Source organism: Urocitellus parryii, chromosome X (genome assembly GCF_045843805.1).
Source record: "Urocitellus parryii isolate mUroPar1 chromosome X, mUroPar1.hap1, whole genome shotgun sequence".
Taxonomy (NCBI): domain Eukaryota; kingdom Metazoa; phylum Chordata; class Mammalia; order Rodentia; family Sciuridae; genus Urocitellus; species Urocitellus parryii.
In genome coordinates, this window is record NC_135547.1 from 39,273,425 (window position 1) to 39,294,067 (window position 20,643).

General features: G+C 44.2%; 1 protein-coding gene across 7 annotated transcripts in view; it reads right to left on the bottom strand.

Annotated features, from left to right (window-relative positions):
• Nucleotides 1-20,149, bottom strand: part of Tmem164 (transmembrane protein 164) — a 161,953-nt gene extending 141,804 nt beyond the window's left edge. For 2 of the 7 annotated variants that reach the window (XM_077793943.1, XM_077793941.1), the window contains exon 1: nucleotides 18,635-19,106. In XM_077793943.1, coding sequence (XP_077650069.1) covers nucleotides 18,635-19,021 — 387 coding nt within the window. In that variant the 5' untranslated portion in view covers nucleotides 19,022-19,106. Of the gene's footprint in view, nucleotides 1-14,959; nucleotides 15,074-18,634; nucleotides 19,296-19,643; nucleotides 19,688-20,012 lie in introns of those variants that run through there. The other 5 variants (XM_026396800.2, XM_077793942.1, XM_026396802.2 and 2 more) reach the window with 5 other exon arrangements.
• Between the last annotated feature and the right edge of the window lie 494 nt (nucleotides 20,150-20,643).

The window sequence follows — 20,643 nt, forward strand, 5'->3', positions numbered from 1 at the left end:
GTGCTGGTGATTGAACTCAAAGAGGCCTCATACATGCTAAGCATGTGTTTTGCCACTGAGCTATATACTCCTAGCCTGCTTTCTTTAAATATTTTTCTTAATTACTAACCTGTATTTAAATTCAAACAATACAAAAATGAATGTAATAAGTGAGAGTGTCCCCCTTCCTTTATCACTCTGAATAAGCACAGTTTGATATAGATTCTTCTAGACTTTTATAATATGTTCATAAACATGCGCATATAAAGGAATTAGTTGGGTTTTTTCAGAAAACGGGTTTCCATCACACCTATTATTCTCCAACTAGATTTTTTTTAAAGATTTTAACAATATATTATGAATATCTTTCAAAGTTAAAACACACATTAGCCTCATGTTTTCTTTTTTGGGGGGAAGAGAATTCTTTGGATTTAACCTAGGGGTATTCTACCACTGAGCCACATCCTCAGCCCTTTTTGATATTTTATTTAGAGACAGGGTCTTGCTGAGTTCCTTAGGGCCTTTCTAAGTAGCTGAGGCTGGCTTTAAACTTGAGATCCTCCTGCCTATGCCTCCCAAGTCTGGAGTCCCTGGGATTACAGGCATATGCCACCATGCCCAGCTTAGTCTCCCTTTTTAAAAAGCAGGATAATTCTCCACTGTCCAAAAATTTACCAATTCTATTACTGATAGGCTATTTCTCAATGTTCTCTATTTGTCAACATTGGGTGGGGAAGCTGGCCATAAGGGCCAGGTCTTTCCTCAGTCCCTCCTTGGTCTCATTCTCTTTGCCCCACATGACATAGAGGACTAGCTCCTGCTCCCTGAAACAACTTCCACTTTGGGGCCTCATTCTACTACCTCAATGACTGTTCCTTCACTGAGCCTTCTTTCTGCCCTCCAAAAGTAGACATTTCCTGGAATGTTCTTCTTTCTCTTCTCTGGCTTTTAAGATGCCCTCATTTTCTCCTTTATATTCTCTAAGCAAATGTCTCCTAAATTGACATTTTTAGCCACAAGCACAATTCGGTTTGCCCCTGGGACATTCCAGCTTCCACGTCTCAAACATCTGAAACTTAAAGAATCTGAAAATGAACTCATGACTTTTTTCTCTAACTCACAGTCTACTCATCTGAAAAACAAAAGGACTGGACTAGTCTTCCTTAAATTTTGTTTTAAAATTAGGAGTCTAGAATGTACCAGAAGTTGTGGGGATTAAAAAAAAAATCAGACTTTGCATTTAGGGAACACACATTCTACATAAATAATTACATAATATCAGGCCAAATAGACAAGAGTAACTAAATCTGGCTTTGAAGCTAGAAGACAGCTTTACTTGGAGTGTTTGAGCTGAGCTTTGAATGATGACTAGAATTTCAACAGGAAAAGAAAGAATACTTCTGATTTCGGGTGCAACATGAACACAGTATAAACTCTAAGTACATCACGCATGTGGCTAGATCAAGAACTCATGGAAGAATGAACTAGAACAGACAGGCACAATGGTGCAACCCTGTAATCCCAGCAACCCAGGAGGCTGACACTGGAGGATTGCAAGTCCAAGGCCAGTCTGGGAAACTTAGCAAGACCTTATTTTAAAATTAAAAAGGGATGGGGATGTAGCTCAGTGGTAGAGTGGCCCTGTGTTCAAACCCCAGTACCACACACATTAAAAAAAAAAAAAGATATTAGAAGACAAGGCTGAAAATGTTGGAAGTAAAGCACAGAAGATCCTGAATCCTAGTGTAAGAAGTTCAGGTTTCCTCTAAAGGGTTTATCTGTCAGTCTATCTGTCAGCTCTGTCTAATTGATAAGTGACTGTCTAGAAAGCTATGCTAAAAAAAATTTGAACCTAGTACTCCCTGGGAAAGCATGCCTATAGCTAATTGGCATAGCTGGCCAGGGATACCACAAAGTATGCATCTCTGTATCTGTCATGTCTGCTGAAGGCAATGGGGAGTTATTGGAGGCTTCTGAGGAAAGGAATGGCATGACCCAACATGCAATTTGCTTGTATCCTTCTGCAGTTGTGCAAAAGCTGGAGCAGGAAGATGCCCTGAGGAGGGATGATCAATCAGGAGACTACTATAATAAGATAGATGATGATAATAATGATGATGATGATGATGATGATGATGATGATGATGATAAACAAAAACAACCAGGGCAGAAGAATGAAAGAAGGAAGAGACAGATGGAAGAGATAATGAAAGACAGTTTCAACATGACTCAGACTGTGGAGATGGAGGGGAGGAAGAAGGGGAGGAAAAACATTAGCAAGGGTCCCAAGGGATTTAACTTGGGTCACTAGATGGACTTCAATGCCATTAACTAAGACAGGAGCATTCTAGGAAGAGTATTATAACAATCCTTGTTTTTCTTCCAAACCCTCCAACCACTTTTCTGGGGATGCATAGTTTTCAAGGCCCCTAGAGGACAGTGGGAGAGAAAAGCAGGCTCCACATTGCTTGACATTCCCAGCATTTACACAACTGCACTTATAAAGGCACCATTCTCTCTTCTGCCAGACTACCAAGGAAATAACCACCAACATCTGAGTACAAAAATATCAGGCTAATAAAGCTTTGAATGCTCATGCTCTCAAAAGATGATGATTTGTGTTTAATCTCTGAAAAAAAAGAAGGGTAGAGATCATCCCTATCTTACAGATGAGAAAAACCCTAGCTCATATTTACTGAACATTTGCTGTATGTCACTGTTCCAAATGCTTCACATGCAGTCATGCATTTAATCTTTACAAGAACCCCACAAAATAGATGGTAAAATTATCCCCATTATGCAGATAAGAAAACAGGCCCAGAGACATTAGGTATATTTGTGTGGCAACAAACAGTAAAAATAAAACTCTGAAAGCATCAGAAAAGAAAAAAATCAGGTCCAGAGGTGTCAATTAATTTACCCAAGGCCACACAGCTAGAAAGCAGCAGAACTGGGATTTAAAACTGGGTAGTCTGGATCTAGAGCCTGCACACTTAACTAGTACAGTACATGTCTTATTATATAAGATTAGAGCACAGACAGGCTACCTGGCCAGCCAAAACTACATATTTTTGTCAACCAGTTAATTATAAACTGACCTCTCCCACTGGGCTGGCAGGATATTTTTACCTTTTTCTTCTTTGGCCCTTGTCGCTTTGGCTACATAAATGTTCTGGATTCTGATTTTGATATGTTGCCCTGAAGCCTCAAACAGTTTGATGCAGGTCTCTATTTGGATGAGGTGATGACCTTAGTTTATATGTACTGCTGAATGGGTCTCATTTCTAAACAACCAATATCTGAAGACAGGTCTAACTGACTCTACACATAGGCTCATTTGCATACATGTCTCCCTAGACCACCTGCCCAAGGCAAGCTGCAAGCAATAATGGCACTGGGACCAGGCTCCTCTGTGAAACAGAGGAATCTAAGACAGAAAAACCAAACTGAAAAAGCAATCACTACACCAGTCTGGTAGACAGGTGGCTTGTGAGAACCTATCTCAAAATTTATATATAAAAAGAAATATCCACATCACATACAACCACAAGAATGGGATCCTAATTAGAATGTTATATTCCATGTATGTACAATATGTGAAAATATACTCTTCCATCATGTATATCTAAAAAGAACAAAAGAAAGAAAGAAGGTTGGGGATGTATATCAGTAGTACAGCACCCTTGGATTCAATCTCCAGTATCATTCCTCCAAAACTATTGCAATGAACAAAATTTTCCAAAAAAAAAAAAAATAAGCTTTCTGGGACAGGAAGAATATTTCAGGGGTTGAAAGTTTACCTAGCATGTATAAGGCCCTAGATTTGATCCTCTACATAATCAAACCACAGGATTTCCATTTCTCTTAAGTGGATAAGAACAAAAGTCCAGTTTCTTTTATGCTGCAATGGTTAGGAATAGAAAGCAGTCAGGTGTGGCATTATAGACAGACACAATCTGGAAGTCAGGAGACTCAGCTCTGTTTCAACTTAGCTGTGTTACTTTGTGCAATCATTTTACCTCTCTGGGTGTCAGTGGAAAATGAGGAGAAGGGATGAAGGAGATCTCTTGAACTGATCTCTGAAGTTTCTTTCAGCTTTGACTTCATATCACTCTGTTGTTTCAACAATCTGAGAAAGTATTGCCAGAACATCCTGTGTCTACAAGTCAACAAAAGGGGAATTGAGCCAGAAGCAAAACAAAGAATTAGATAAAATAAAATGACCTTTATGGAAGGCTGCAAATGAGGTAATATACAGGCAGCAGACTTAGCACAGTGTCTGGAGCATATATAATAAGTGCTCAAAAATGTTACAAGTGTTATTATCACTACTGCTACTAACTTTTCACAGAGTATACAAAATAACCAAAAATTACAGTCAGCTCTTCATCCTAAACTCGATACTTTTTTGCACATCTGAATCTGTTCTGGGTTCACAGGTCTGAGGGAAGCCCTAAGTAAGCAGGGTCCTTGAAGTCTATGCCCTTAAAGTCCACAGACCATTATGACTAGAAAATCAGAAGCCTACATCAAGGGAAGACACAAAGAAAGAATGCAAGTGGCAGAAGCCAGGACTGAATCCCAGTTCACCCACCGACTGAGCAAAAGAGTGATTAAAAAAACAAAAAAAAAAAAAAAAAAAAAAAAAAAAAACAGGTACAGGCCACAACGTACTTTGCAAATTGTTTTTCAGGACAGACCCAAAGCAGGGAGTAAGAAATTTGGGAAGCTGATCCTAGCCTGGTTTCAACCTGTGTCCATCTGAGCAAACACAACACTGGCTGTGAGATATGGCCAAACATGACCTAGCCAGTCAGGAGACCCTGCAAGACGTCAGGCTTCACATTCTTCTCCATGAATCTAATGTAACCTTAGACCTAAAAGGTCATCCGACTACTTCACCCAAGGCAGCACTCCTCCTAAGAGGCCTGCCTATGGAGGACAGTCAAAGGGCTGGGGATCAATCATTTCTTTTCGCTAACTGGCCAGAAACCCTACAAGCAAACAATGGCACTTGGTCTTGGCTTGTGGGCCTATTCTAAAATCTGAACTACAAAGCAGAGTCAAGTGAGCTGCCACACAACAGAACAGAGAGCTAAAGGTAAAACCAACACCTTTCCTCAGGGTGCCCACCTTTCCCATGGGACTGGGAGCCCAGGAAATAGGGAACAATGCCCATGCAGGCTGCCCTAGGGGCCAAGTGTGAGGGCACTGAAGATAATGAGGCACTTGTCCACGTGACCCTTAGCGACATTCCTGCAGAGTGCAGAGAATAAAGTGCAAGCGAAAAGCATAAAGGGCCAGGACACACACACACACACACACACACACACACACACACACACTCACTCTCTCTCTCTCTCTCTCTCTCTCTCTCTCTCTCTCTCTCTCTCTCTCAAGTGCTTGAAGCTTAAAAAGGAAACTCTTAACAAATGCGAACTAAGAAGTAACAAGTGCTGATATTAAGAGGACCCTTTGTTGCAATCTTCCTTGGGTCTTCGAAGCATTGAACTCCCACAGCTAATTTCTAAAAGGTGCTGTTTCTTTGGGTTGTTTGTTTTAGATGTGCCCTCTAAATCAGCTCCTCCTAGGAAACCAGGATTATTACAGAAAATATGACCTTAGTCTTCTCAATCCTCAACTCCAAGACTAAGAAACTGCATATTTATCCACAATGCTTGGGGATATACCCAAGGGTCTTTCAGTGGCCAGGTGGAGCAGAGCAGCCCCACCCCCAGGCTGTAAAGTCACCTGAAAAAGGTCTAGGCCCTGGAACATTGCACTTAAAGGGGACCTTCTTCTACAGTCTGACAGCTTAGGCCTCTGAGCATAGTCTATTCTAAAACACAATTGCAGGTCTTCTTTTACAAGTTTTGGTACTGGAGATTAAACCCAAGAGTGCTCTACCACTGAGCTGTATCCCCAGTCCCTTTTTTTGAGGCAGGCCCCACTAAGTTGCTGAGGCTAGCCTCAAACCTGCGATCCTCCTGCCTCAACGTCCCAAGTCACTGGGATTACCCGGCCACAGTAGAGGTTCACCATATCCCAGAGATGTAAGAGGCACTGTGTGTTTTTTTCTGTCCATTTGCTGATGTGTAAGGAAAGACACAATGAAATGGGCTCCCTCATGCAGTACATTTTCCATTGTGCTCCACATCCCCTTCAGCTAAGATATCGATCCACTTGAAGCCTGTCTTTCACAGGGCATGGGGACACACACCTGTAAGCCCATCAACTATGGAGGCTGAGGCAGGAAGACAGCAAGTTCCAGGACAGCCTGGGCAACTTGGTGAGTCTCAGAGAAAACAAAAAAGCTCAGGGGATGTGACTTGGCTCAGTGGTAGAGCATGCCTGGGTTCAATCCCTTGTATCAAAAAATAAAATCAAAAACAAAAACAAAAAAAAAAACACCATTTGGGGCTGGGGATATATCTCAGTGGTAGAGTGCTTGTCTAGCACAAGGCCCTGGGTCCAATCCCTAGCACTGCAAAATAAATAAAGAAAGAAATAAAGAAATACTATCTGGGCACAGTGGTGTATGCCTGAAATCCCAGCTGTTTGGAAGGCTGAGGCAGGAAGATCTCGAAGTTCAAAGCTAGCCTCAGCAACTTAGCAAGGCCCTAAGCAACTTAGTGAGGCCCTGTCTCAATATAAAAAAAATTTAAAAAGGCAGGGGATGTGGTTCAGTGGTTAAGTGTCCCTGGGTTCAATACCCAGTGCCAATAAAAAATAAATAACCTGCCTTTCTCCTCTAATAATTACCTAACCTTGGTAACAGGTGGCAAAGGAACATGTTGAACTTCTCTCAAGACATTAATGAAGGGCTGGGGATATATCTCAGTTGGTAGAGGGCTTGCCTCGCATGCATGCACAAGGCTCTGGGTTCAATCCCCAGCACCACACACAAAAAAAGAATTTTGGGGCTGGGGTTGTTGCTCGGTGGTAGAGTGCTCACGTAGCATGCTTGAGGCACTGAGTTCAATCCTCAGCACCACATAAATGTAAAATAAAGATACTGTGTCCACTTAAAACTAACTAAATAAAGACTTTAATGAAAAAGTAAACCCATTCATCTGTCTATTCCCACCCTACCCACCAAAAACCACCTTTCCTACTTGTCTCATCTACTCACTGGTCTTCTAGACTACCCACCTCAAGGCAGCTTGCACCATGGAGTCATCCCAGTAATAAGGAACATCAGTAATAAGCCAAGCTTCCTATCATTGAGAGTCATATCCAAATTCTTCGAAAAGTACTGGGTAACTTAAGGAAACCTTCACATTATCCATAAAACTGATCTTAGGCTTCAAAGGGTCACACAATTTTGCCCAATAGAGATCATCACAGAACTAGTATTTTTGCCCTTTGCATGAAACAAATATGGCAGGGAAGATTTTCTTAGTTGAGGTTCTTAAATCTGCCTTCCTTTTCAAATCCCTACCATTTTATCCCAATACCAGGCACCCAAGCTGGTGGTAGCAGCACCCATAGGGATAATGACAACAGTTGTCATCATTACCATCATCATTGTGGTGGCAGTGGCAGTGGCAATGACCACTGTCATCGGTCATCATCACAGCTAAAACATATTTGCATATGCACTGTATGCCAGATATCTCAAGTGTTTTCCTAATATTTTCTCAATTTTCTCACTTAGTCCTCACAAGAAGTCTGGTTTGTTTAAGTATGATTATTCTATTTTATAATGTGGAAACTGGCTGAGAGGTTAAGTAACTTGCCTAGGATTATGAGATAGTCGGGGGGATTTGAACTCAGGTAGTGACCACCTCAGAGCCTGTATTCTTGCCCAGTGTACCTGTGCTTTCTTGAAATGTACAGCAATGCTATTACCACTATTAAAACCTGCTAACATTCATTGAGTGCACAGAATGAGCCAGAATTTCTGTTCAAGTCTTTATTTAAATTATTTCATTTAATCCTCCTAACAACCCTATTTGGTAAGTACTATAAGTATTCCCATTTTACAGAAGTGTGAAACTGAGATTCAGAGCCATTAAATAACATGCCTGAGGTCACATGGTGATGGAGCTCAAATCCAAATCCAGGAAATATGATCCAAACACTCTCTCCATTAAGCTGAATTTACTTGCATTATGAAAAGAGGGTATTTCTAGTGCCCTACTTAGTCAAGATGCTTGCTATATCCCAATGCAGACCTGCAGAGTCCTTGCAAGAAATTGGGAAGTAAATGCAAATGAGGACACCTGTGTACCCCTCCTATACATGCCAGCAACTTAGGTCTGGTTAATCTAGGAAAAGATGATTAAACCACTTTCTAGAAGTGTCTCCTCATCCCCATTTCCCCTCAACCTGATTTCTGAAGATAACACCTCACCACCAGCCTGTGCTAATGTTCTGCCCAGAACATCTAATAAGTGTTTACCCAGGGCTCCCAGAGCCATAGTTAAGGGCCTTAATGTGCAATCTGGCTCTGCGCCTTATTTAATCAGTACCTGAATGAAATGTCTCTTTGCTAGCAACAGCCAAAGCACAGTCAGCCAGAGTCTTTCTGCAAACACAGCTGGTCGACTGGCAAAGGCAATTCAACTCACAGGCAAAATACACCCCAAGTTGATACAACTGCTCTATGATGAAGACGGGGGGAGACTTAGGATGGAATGAGGATGGGCTCATTCTTCCCCTTACCTTCTCTCCCCACTGCACATGATATCACTCCTCACTTCCCTATCCACCCAAACACCTGCCACAGGCCAGAGCTTGTACTGTTTCTGCCAAACAGGCCAATCTTCTCTCACCTCCTGGCTCCTACTTCCTTCCCTCAGAACCACCCAACCCAGGACGAGACTCATGCTACTTTCCTCCCTCTATCACTTCCTCTAGCAGCTACTATACAGGAAGCAAAACCAACCAAGAAGTCCCCAAACCCTCCTCAGATTGGCAATGGTTCCAAGTGTTTTAACACAATATGCACTGACAGATGTGTAAGCCCCGCCCTATGCAGCTGGGAAAGAGCTAAGTGGGCACAGAGCACTGGTATCCAGAAGAGGAGGGGTCCTCCCCTTGCCTTTAGAGTAACCACTGCATCCAAGCACCTTGGAGAGGGACTTAAATTAATATACCCTGGGGGTCAGCAAACAGGATGGAAAGATACTAATGACCCCAGTTCTCCTGCTTAGGAGAAAAGGGGAGGAAAAGAGGCCAATACTTGGACAAGGAATAAAGGAAAAGCCACTTGCTCAAAAACACTCAATACAGCCCACCAATTAGAGATCAAGTTTATGTAAAAAGGCCATTTCTAAAACTCATCCTGTCCCTGATGTCCAGTGGAATCTGTCTATGTGCAATTCCCAATTCAGTTATCTCTTCAATGGGATTGCTTTCCTGCCAATTCTCTGACACATGTCACACCTCCTCTGATGAAATGGGCAGTTTGAATTGTAGAAGGGGTTGTTTTGGAGTTCAGAATACTCTGGAAGGCCAGGTATGCTGGTGCATGCCTGTACTCCCAGTGACTTGGGAGATGGAGGCAGGGGGATTGCAAGTTCAAAGTCAGTCTCAGCAACTTATAGAGGCCCTAAGCAACTCAGCAAGACCCTGTCTCTAAATAAAATACAAAATAGGGCTGGGGATGCGGCTCCATGATTAAGCCCCTCTGGGTTCAATTCCTGGTACCAAAAAAAAAAAAAAAAAAAAAAGAATACTGTGGAAGGAGGCTAACTTGGATGAGATGGGTCAGGTGGAGAGACTTGGAAACAGAAGAATATGAAAAAGAAAGGTAAAAAGACAGCACCAATCTCAGAGAAAAAAGAAAGTAAGAAGGGAAAAAGGCAAGGAAGGAAGGGGGAGGGAGAGAGAGAAAAAGGAAAGGAGGCAGGGAGGAAAGGAAGGAAGACATGCCTATTTCATCAGTTCTGCTATGGAGCTCACTAAGGGCAGAGAGTATCCTGTGAGCCACTAAAAGGCATCTCTTGTTTGCATGTGGGATACCTGCTAACTTCCCATATTTAAGGTCTGCTCATTAACCTCAATGTTCCATGCATCAGGCCTTGACAATGTGGGCCCTCCTTAGGACAACAAAGAGAACACAATTTTCTATCTTGCAAGTCTCCTATTGAGAATTCATGAACATCTGTGGTTCTCTCATCAACATCCCAGAGATGACAGAGCATTCCTAGAGTTTCACTTGGCTTGTGGAGAAATAAGAAACGTGCCCCTGCAATAAAATGCAAATGACTCCAGGTTACAGTTGAAACACTTTCCTATGAAGAAGGAAACAACTCTATGCCTTATTAGCACATGTTGTTTCTTATGCCTTGAATTCCCTTCTTTCCTCCACTGTTCTCATTCATTCACACACATTTGTAGAGCATATATAAGAAAGAGTCCTTATTCTCATGGAGCTAACATACCTCCTGCATGAGCCAGCACAAATGTCACCCCCTCTAAGAAGCTTTGCTTAACTGCACTAAGGGAAAAAAAGACCCTTGGCCCTCTGTGTTTTGTTCAAATCTGTCACTGTGCATGTAATACTGTAATCAGTTGATCTGTTTTCTTGTCTTTCTCATTTCAATTGTAAGCAACACAAGAGCAAAGACTGATTCTTATTTATCTTTGAATCTCCAGTGCCTGGCTCCAATGTTTGGCATATAACAGGCATTCAGTGAGCATTTGTTGACTAAATGCCAAAATAAATAAATTCCCATGAGCATTTCAAACAAGAGTCTTGAAAACAGAGTTAACCTACAACAATCAGGTGTCAACATTCCCTCTTGTTAATCCCTACAGATCCTAGAGATGGGAGGAAGGGAATGTAGAAGGCCCTAAAGGGGTCAAAGGAGGCCTGCTTGAAATAACTGATGACATAACTCATGATACTCCACAACAATCTTAAAACCTACCCTGCAATAACTGGGGGAGCTCAATCTCTAATTTGAAACACACCATCTAATACCTACATGATGGTGTTGCCAGAAGACTAAATGCCTAGCCCATAGGCCAACCAGACTCACACAGGCGGGGAGGAGTACTTGAGCCAACTTCTCGCCTAATACTTCAGCTAGCAGATAATGTCTCTTAAAGTGGGTCCAAGGCTCCCTAACATTCGATTTACCAAGAAGCTTGTTATAAATACAGATTCCCATCCTTACCGTGGACCTGCTCAGAATTGCCATGCAAAAAGCCAGTCATCTATACTCTAACCAGATTCCAAACATTTCTTTCATAAAGGGAGTTCCACAATTAGTGCTCTCCACACTCATGGTTTCTTTGTGTCCATTTGATCAGTTACAGGGAGAAGAACATTTGAGACAAGATATTTCAATGTAACAAAAGCTGTGGGATTGACTGGGACTGGGGATGTAGCTCCATGGCAGAACATTTGCCTAGCATGCACAAAGCCCTGGGTTCCATCCTCAGCACAACAACACACACACAAAAAAATTACATTTGAAAAAGATACAAAAGACTAGGAGAAGCTGAGAAATTCGGTGCTTCTTGTAGAGAATATTTTGATAAAGCATATTGACAATGAGATACCCACTGAAAAGTACCGAAGGGGAGAAAATAGGAAAAGGGAGTTACTGACCTAATAACATTCTTTTTCTTTATATGATATTAAGATGCAAGAGAAGAAAGTTGGCCTGTCCAAATGTCTCCCAAGGGATTAAGACCTACAGCAAAAAGCATAATTTCCTGATTAAAATGAAAGTGAACAGATACTTTGGGTGAGAATGGGCTACGTTTTAATAACCAGTTCTTTGTGATGGAAATTCTACAAAAAGATGTGAGCTATAGCTGAGACTGCCTCTCTCCTGTATTTCGAAAAACAGACAGAAAGATTCTCTTAATGGGCACAACAGACCCAGGAACTATTTCCATGAGGACTCAAGGGAACACAGACAGGGCCACCAGAGGGGAAAGAAAAAAGAAAAGTAAAAACTCAGCTCGATCACTCAGTCAGTCATCATTATCCAGCACATATTAAACAATTAATGTACATGTACAGTATTATATTCAGCTCTGCACAGGGAGTTACACTGCTGTATGCCTTTTCTTGTAAAAATTGCTCCTGCTAACACTAGAGAATGAAGAAACATGTAAAAACAGGCAACTGAGCCAAACACAAAATTATCTACTCACACACAAAGGTATACATTAAAGATCCATTTTTGTATTGCTGTGGATAAAGCCCAGGGCCTCACACATGCTAAGTGCACACTCTACCGCTGAGCTATTCCCAAGTTCTTGAACCCAATACTCCAAGAAGTAGTCAGAGGGTTGGAAAAGGAGGACAAAAAGTGTTCCTAGAATGATACAAATGACTGGATTCAGGTGAGAATCATCTAAAAAGTTTTCATAGAGAATCTTCAGAAGAGTACTTACAGAGGGAAGGGATCCAAAAGAAATCCCACAAAGACTGAGAAGGTGGTACATCTATGGCAAAGGGACAAAATTCCAAGGAGCCTGTGGATCACCCACTGAGTAGGAGCCAGCAACATACGGTTATTTAAAAGCAAGCGTGATACTAGGTTGTAATAACAGGTGCATGGCATGAAAAGGCTGGGAAGAAAATCTTTCCTCTCTGCTTGGTGCAGGCTGGACCTCTGGTAAGAGTTACGGCATCCAGTTTTACATGCTGTGCATTACAAGAGTATGCAGACATGGGCAAGAATCCAGAGAAAAGCAACTGAAATCATTACAGGAATAACTTCTAGCAGCTATTGAGAAAGGTAAAATGGAGATGAGGTTTGTTAGTCAGAATCTGCAGTAAAACTGCATTGGTCATCTGTCAGTTTTAATCAGCTCTGCCCAACTTCTGTTTTTGGTTTTGTTGTTACTGTTGTTGTTGTTGTTGTTTTGTATGTGTGTGTGTTTTGTTTTTGCTTTGTTTTTTGGCTGTGGGATTAAACCCATGAACCACCAAGCCACATTCCCAGCCATTTTTATTTTTTATTTGAAACAGGGTCTTGCTAAGTTGGTTAGGGCCTCACTAAGTTGCCGAGGCTGGCTTTGAACCCCTGATCCTCCTGCCTCAGCCTCCTCAGCAGCTGAGATTACAGGCATGTGCCTCCACACCCCGGTTCCCAGCTTCTCTGTTTAAGTGATTATAGTTCTTCAGAGGATTAAAATGTTTTGTCTCCATGTGGCCCATTTCATAGAGAAGACTAGGATAGGAAAAGGTTAAATAATTTGCTCAGGTTCCCACAGCAAGCCATGAGCAAAACAACTGTCATAATTTTAAATCCCAGTGCTGTCTGTGGATCGTTTAATCAACTAATCCACATGACCCTTCTTTATAATGAACACCCCCAAAAGAGTCTAACAGTGAAAGATGGGAAAATTCTCTGCAAATTTCCTTTGATGAGGGAGAAATCAAACAAACTAAAAAGGAATATCATGCCTCACTGCCAAGGCCCATATAAATACCATCCCCTCCCATCCCCCTGGATTGATGATACAGACACAGTACATCTGATAAGCTGTCTGCAGATGGTTGGATCCCTCATTGAACCCATTACCCACCAATGTTGATTCCAAGCAGGAAGAGTAATCAGTGCTCCAGACAACAGATGGGGAATGAGGAGGTATGTGTCTGGTCTAAACCCAAAGGGTAAAAGAGAAAGCCTAGTCCTCAAATCCATCAGGTTTTCTCTAAAACAAATCTATCACATGGTAACTGGAATGCACCAGTGTATATTTACTGAGTTACAAAGGATGTCACCAAAAGCTCAGAATTTTTTGAGTACATGCCATTCTACACTTTTAGCAAAGAGGAGGAAGTAAATAAGAAAATCAAATGGTGAACCCAAGCAGATAAGTCATATTTGGTGGAAATCAAACTTCTAATTGTTATAATGAAGACAGAAAGTCAAATAGGAGTGGCAATTCTAAAAAAGAATGGGGCTCAGTATTTTTGGCAAAAGACAGTAGCTTGGATTAAAAGGGTCAATGGCATCAATTACTATTTGCCAAATGTCCAACCTGGCTTTATGTACAAAGGCATTAAGAGTTAAATGGCATATGGTATGCTCTCCTAAGTCCAATGCCTAACCAGGATCTGTTGGCACAGATACATACAGAACCATCAGGCATTGGGCAGCTAAACAAGACATCCAAAAAGGGATCTTTTCATTAAGTTCTTAAGACAAAAACAACATAACTGGACTCAAGGAAGATACAGGGCCATTAAATCAAGGCCACTAATCTTTTAGCTAAGCTGGCATTTTAACCCTTCTGCTGAGAAACTATAGAATTTTTTTGAAGTCCAAGAACTGTTTATTTTGATAGTCATTATAAATTTAAAAAAAATAAAACTAGCCTGAAAAACAGTCACTGAATACTAAATAAATGTATTTTCAACATAGATGTTTAATTTTATGTTTATTCATGTTTGTGAATTAGTTACTACTTTTTGCAGTTGATTTTTAAAAATTTTTACTGGTACATAATTACACAGAATAGTGGGGTTCATTTTAATATATTCATACCTGTACATGATTTTTAAGATTTAAATAGCTATAGAATCTTTTCCTGCTAAGTCCAGATTCTCCCTGGAGTAGCTAATATCTCAGGCCACCTCTGCTACTAACTGTAAGGGGATTTGGGGTAAATAGCACAATCAAGTACATTCATTTCCTATCACACATACCGGCCAAAATCATAGGCAAAAGGGGAGTGACTGGCCATGCATACTGGTACATTTGGTAGACATCATCGATATTCAGCAAGGGGTGTTAACAGTGGCATGATATCCTTGATACTTGCTGATCGTGAGAACCCCCAAACATCTCAGGTTGTAGGTGAGCTGTTGATCTGGTACTACTTCAATCCTACAACCCTCTATAAGTCTATAGTCCCAGGACCCCTAAGAAATCTGATGAGACCAAACAGAAACCCAGCAGCAGGAACAGTATTCAAGAATAATTCGGCCGGGAGTGGTGATGTAATGCCCGTAGTCCTAGCAGTTCAGGAGGCTGAGGCAGGAGGATTGTGAGTTCAAAGCCAGCCTCAGCAATAGCAAGGTGCTAAGCAACTCAGTGAGATCTGTCTCTAAATAAAATACAAAATAGGCTGGGGATGTGGCTCAGTGGTTGGGTTCCATCCTCAGCACCACCTAAAAATAAATAAAGTTTTAAAAATTGGCATATTTTAAAAAAGAATAATTCATACGTAAGTACTGCCCTTCCTTATGCTACTACAGTTGGCAGTCACCTGACAGCAGCGTGACTATGATGAGGGTCTGTGTGACAAGGCACTGGGAATGAATATTTTTCAGACTGAAAAATGGGAGATGGAGAAAATAACCAGTTTCCCTCCAACTTTTCTAGTTCCTATCTCAAAAGCAATATAGCCCTTGTTACAACTTATACTGACTCTGAGGAAAAAGGCCTTTCTACAAAACCAAAATAGTCAATGGGTTGGAGTCACATAGCAGAAATGCCCCTTGCTCCTGCCTAGTATGTGTGAGAGCCTGTGTTCAATCCCTTGCAAAAAGAGAGAGAGAGAGAGAGAGAGAGAGAGAGAGAGAGAGAGAGAGAGAGAGAAAGAAAGAAAAAGAAATGTCCTTTGCTAAGCTACTCCTTTTACTTCAGTTAACATCTCCCTTTCCTTTTCTGGATTTCTAAACTCCACAGAATATACTATTACAATATAGCCTAATTCAGCTGATTCACTAACCAAAGCATTTCTTTATATATACTATCTTCCCCTTGGAATATACAGTCATGAGAAACATTTTAACATCTCTTTCTCTAGTCTCAAGCTGATCTATCACAACCCCATATAATATAATGCATATGAAAGTGCCTTATAAATAGTAAAGTGCTAGATAAATGCACGGTATTATTAACCTTACATATTATCATTAGTCATTGCTGCAACCAAGTCAGAAAATTGTTTCCAACCGTCTTTTGTTAATTTTTTCTAGGACACACAGCAACTTTTAAAAATCTATTTGTTCCTGCTTCCAGGGAAGAGCCACACAGAAGGTATGGAAAGTTGGATATCAAAGGCTAGGTCCTCTCATGGGCCAGAGGTCACTATTTAAATGGCATAAAAAGAGTTATTTAGGGGTCATCAGCATAGGATTATAATCCTGATGAGGCTCAAAAATTCCTCAGCATGACTCCATTCATGATTCATATCCCCACCTTACAGCTTCAGTGTTTAAACTAAGCATGGGACAGTAGAAAAAGCACAGGTGACAGGAATCAGTTCACAATTCCCCAAATATCCACCTCTCCCCCAAATATCATCATCCTCTGAATGTGGGTCCAAGAGTGGTGTGGTCGAGCCTACTTTACTGGGGAGACACACAGTGCAAAAGATAAATAGGTAGAGATATGAATAGGAAAGACAGTAGAATGTTCATATATGAATCCACAACCAGTGAAACGCCACATCATGTACAACCACAAGAATGGGATCCTAATTTGAATAAGTTATACTGCATGTATGTTTAATATGTCAAAATACACTCTACTGTCATGTATACCTAAAAAGAACAAATTTTTTTAAAAAAGATGAATAGGGACTGGCTAACTAAACTCCACAGAGAAGAAACTAGTTTTCTTTTTTTGGTAGAAGGAGGTGAAAAACCTTTCACACTAGCTCTCGGTTGCATTCCTATCTACTTCTTAAAAATGGAAGAATCACAACACATGACTGTCAAGAGCTGTAAGTGCAACTCTGCCTCATTTTACAGATAGGAAAACTGAGGCCCAGGAAGACAATTTTCCCTTAAAGTCATACAACCAATTAATGCCATACCTAGGTCTCACGAGTCTTCTAAAAGCCTCTAAAAATCATTCCTCTAAAAACCATGGTGCTATCTTTGATATGTTCACACCAGCATCAGTCCCAGTGAGGCTTAATTTAGTCCTCTGTTGACTTTCTAGCCAGAGGCCTCAAGACCCCTTTGTAAAAGGGCTACCCTCTGACCTTCACCACCTGCCATCCTAAAAAACACTCCTGTCCTGAGAGCCTCACACAGCGGCTGAGGTACATTGTTCTCTCTCTTTAACAAAAAGCCCATTCATTAAAAAAAAAAAAAAAAAAAGGAAAGAAGACTGGCTCAAATTTATACAGCAGGTATAGCTGGACAGCCCTGGACTTCCGGTGAATAGCATCACTTTCCAAGAAACACTGAAATACTGCTGCCCACTCCAGCTCCGTTCCATGATTACAGTCACCCAATGAATAACAGCCTCCTTATTCCAAAACTATTCACACTTTCTTTCCACATCTGCAAAATGGGAATAGGCCACAGATCATTCACCACATTTTACAGACTGAGAAACTGAGTCAGGCACTGCACACACAGCTAGCAAGTATCTGAGCCACAAGGAGACAGTGCTATGTATGCTCATCTGCCATGTTTATCTGCCCAGGCCTTCCAAAGGACTGCCCCACCACCCACTGACACCCCCACTTTGGGATTGACAGCTTGTAACTCCAGAGGATGGGTTTGCTTTCCATCCCAGAGGCTAATTCATCTTTTGGCTGCAGGCAAGTGACCTTCCATCCCTGAGTGCTGCCAAGGCTGTAAAATGGAGATAATAATCTCAACCTCCTGCCCCACACATGGTTGTCTAAGTCTCCTGAGAATAACCTTCTACAAATACAAAAGCAATAAAGATGCTAATGACGGGTTTCAAAACTGCCCCTAAGGAAAATGTACCAGGTTTTCTCAGCCTGAAATCTAAAGACAGATTGCTTTCCCCCTATCCCCTTCTTCTTCTTCCTCCTTCTCCTCCTCCTCCTCCTCCTCCTCCTCCTCCTCCTCCTCCTCCTCCTCCTCCATGATTTTATAGCTTCGGAACATCTCTCTGCACACTGCACAGGCTGAGTACAGAAAGACCGTCTCACACTTGGTCCTCACCCAGATTATTTTTATGTATCTGGCAACTTTCCTTTTCAATCCCTTTTGTTTTCCTTAACATCACTAATGGGTAGAAGCCGAGGAGGTAAAGAAATCAGCTTTCTGAGCACCCCTGGACCATAACCACAGGAGACAGAGTGATAAGATGGAGAAGTTTGAAAATTGTAAATATCCTCTCACCAGATAGAGATCACCAGCCCAAAGTTCATGAGTCGGCCTGGGGCCTGTTTCAGGGAGCACTTGGTAGAAGCCTGGGGCAGCTCCAGTGCCTCAGAACTCAAAGGCAGACCTCACCCCCAAGAATATAAACTCCCCAATGAAAGAGTCACTAAGAGAAACCCATAAAAGTACTTCCCCAAAGTACCACAGTGGAGACAAGGAAGCTTATGTGACAACCTTGGGAAAGAGTGTCACCAGGCCACTGAGAATCGAACTATCACCAAAGGCAAAAGGGCTGGGCCATGGTCCACAGTTGTGATTCAAAAAGGGCACCTGGCTGGGGCAGGACTTCCTGCTTGTAAAAGGCCAGGCTAGGGCAGGGAGAGGAGGGGCCGCTGGCCTGAGTGCCAGTGGTTCTCAGGTTGAGACACAAGGTTCCTCACCTCCACTGCGGGGCTGACCACACATTGTGCAAAGCCAAATCTGAAATGGGCACAAAGGCAGCCACTCATTGGAAAAATCATTTTTAAGGGTCCCACTTCCCATAGGGATGAGGTGCTCTATACTACCGAGTGTCCTGAGCACACAAATGACTTGTATCACTCAGGCTGCCCAGGAAAAAGTCAACAGACTCACATGCATCATGGTGACCAGGTGACAGGGGTTGAGCAGGTAGATGACGGTCTTGGTGGCGAACTTAAAGCCCAGCTCCACCCCGAAGGTCAGGCACAGGGCTACTAAGAGCAGATTCTTGCTCAGGCTCTCCTTGCCTTCATCGGGCCGCTGGGTCACCTGCTGTGGCTGGCTGCCACTGCCACCCCTACCGTCCTCCGTCTGCCTCAGGATGTGCCGCAGGGCCACCAGGATCTCCAACAGGGCCAGGGTCAGGACCACCACACTTTCCAGCAGCCGCTGCTGCCAAGAGAGGAAGGCAGCACAGTCGGGGCCCCCATTGCCTGCAAAACTGGGGTCCACACCCCCATAGAGCCAGTCCAGGAGACTATGGTAGCTATACCGGGACATGATGCAAAGTGGTTCCCCTTGACCACTGTGCAGGAAGCAAGAGCGAGATGGAACACGAGCCCAGAGGGTTGCCCGGGTACTGGAACATGTAAGGAGGGCACACCCCTGCACCCCTCTCCAGACACGGGGGCACCTAGAGCAGGGGAAGGGAATCTACACGCGAGGCCCGGGGTAAAGTGCTGGCTCTAACTTGTCCCCACGGCTGTCTGGGGAGCCCCCCGCGCTTCTCCAGTGGCCACCAACGAGGCAGGGTTGAAAGGAGCCGTTGGCCAATCTAAAAGGAAGGAGAGGAAAAAAAAAAGGTCTCAAAGAGGCAGTTGCATCGGGAATTAACGAAGCGGGGAGGGAGGGGTAACTAGCGAGGGAAGAAAAGGGGAACAGGGGCAGTGGCGAAGCAAGCAGGGGTCAGGGAAGCCAAAGGCCAAGAGGGTCAGGGCGGGGGCCGAGGGGACCCTGCAGTGCCGCCTGAGGGAACCGCGGGATGGGGGGCAAAGCGGGTGAGAGCGAGGGGACACGTGGAGGCTAGGAGAGGGGCTCCGGGGCCGGGCAGGCGGGGAGGGCGACTGGGATGGCAGGGACGCCGGAGTCCTCGTCTCACGCACTCCACAGGGGGATCTCTTACTCCTGCAACCGCGTGGCCGTCTCTGCCCCCAGCTAGCAACTTCGCCGCCGACGGGCCCCTCCAGCCAATTTAGAGCCGTCCCGGTCCAGCCTCCCGCCCCCGGGTACACCCCCGAGCCCCCCAGCTCCACCCCTGGCCCCAGCCGCCCGCCCTCCGGGCAGCACCACCCTCAGCCCGCGGCCCGCCCGGGACCTGCCCCCCTCGCGCGGGCAGCGGCGGGAGGAAGCCGAGAGGGAGGGCGGGAGGCCGGGCCAGCCAGGGGCTGGACTACAGCCGCCCCCCCCCACTCCGCCCTGGCGCCGCCGCATCTTCCCGCGCCTCCCGCCGGCCCTGGGGACGGCCCGCCGCGCCCCTCAGGGCTCCACTCACCGGCAGCGCGGCCCGTGGCCCTGCTTCGGGCCACCGCTCTGCTCCTGCACTCCCCGCGCCCCGGCGCTGGGCTCCCCTGGTGGCCGCAGCCACCGCCGCCGCTGTCGCCGCCGCCGTCGCGCAGGGCTCCTCCTCCCGGTCTTCCTCCCCCTGCAGCAACCGCGCTCGCTTCCTCCTTCTTCCCCTCCTTCTCTCCTCCCCCTCGCGGCCGCCGCCGCCTCCCGCGTCCCTCCTCCCGACGGGTACAACCTCTCGCCCCTACCCACCCACCACGTCCTCGGGCCACCACTACCCCACCTCGCCTGCGTCCCTCTCCCGCCCGCCGCCGACTCCCCCCACCGCGTCCACCCTTCACACCTCCCACCCTGCCTCGCCTAGGAGCTCCCTCCGCCTCCCTCCTGCGGCTCAATCTCCGCCTCCTTCCTCCTCCTCCCAGCCTGCCTTCACTTTGCACTCTTTGAGGAGACTGCATGCGTGCACAGCCGCCCTCCACAACCCCGTGCAGAATTCGTTTCCTTGCGTTCGCTAACTCTGCCTTCCATGTTCTCCATGAAAATTCTTTGTATAACTGGCACATAGTAGGCAGTCAGCCGGCCCTCGCTAACTTCTTGTGGAATGGAGAAGCCTGGCC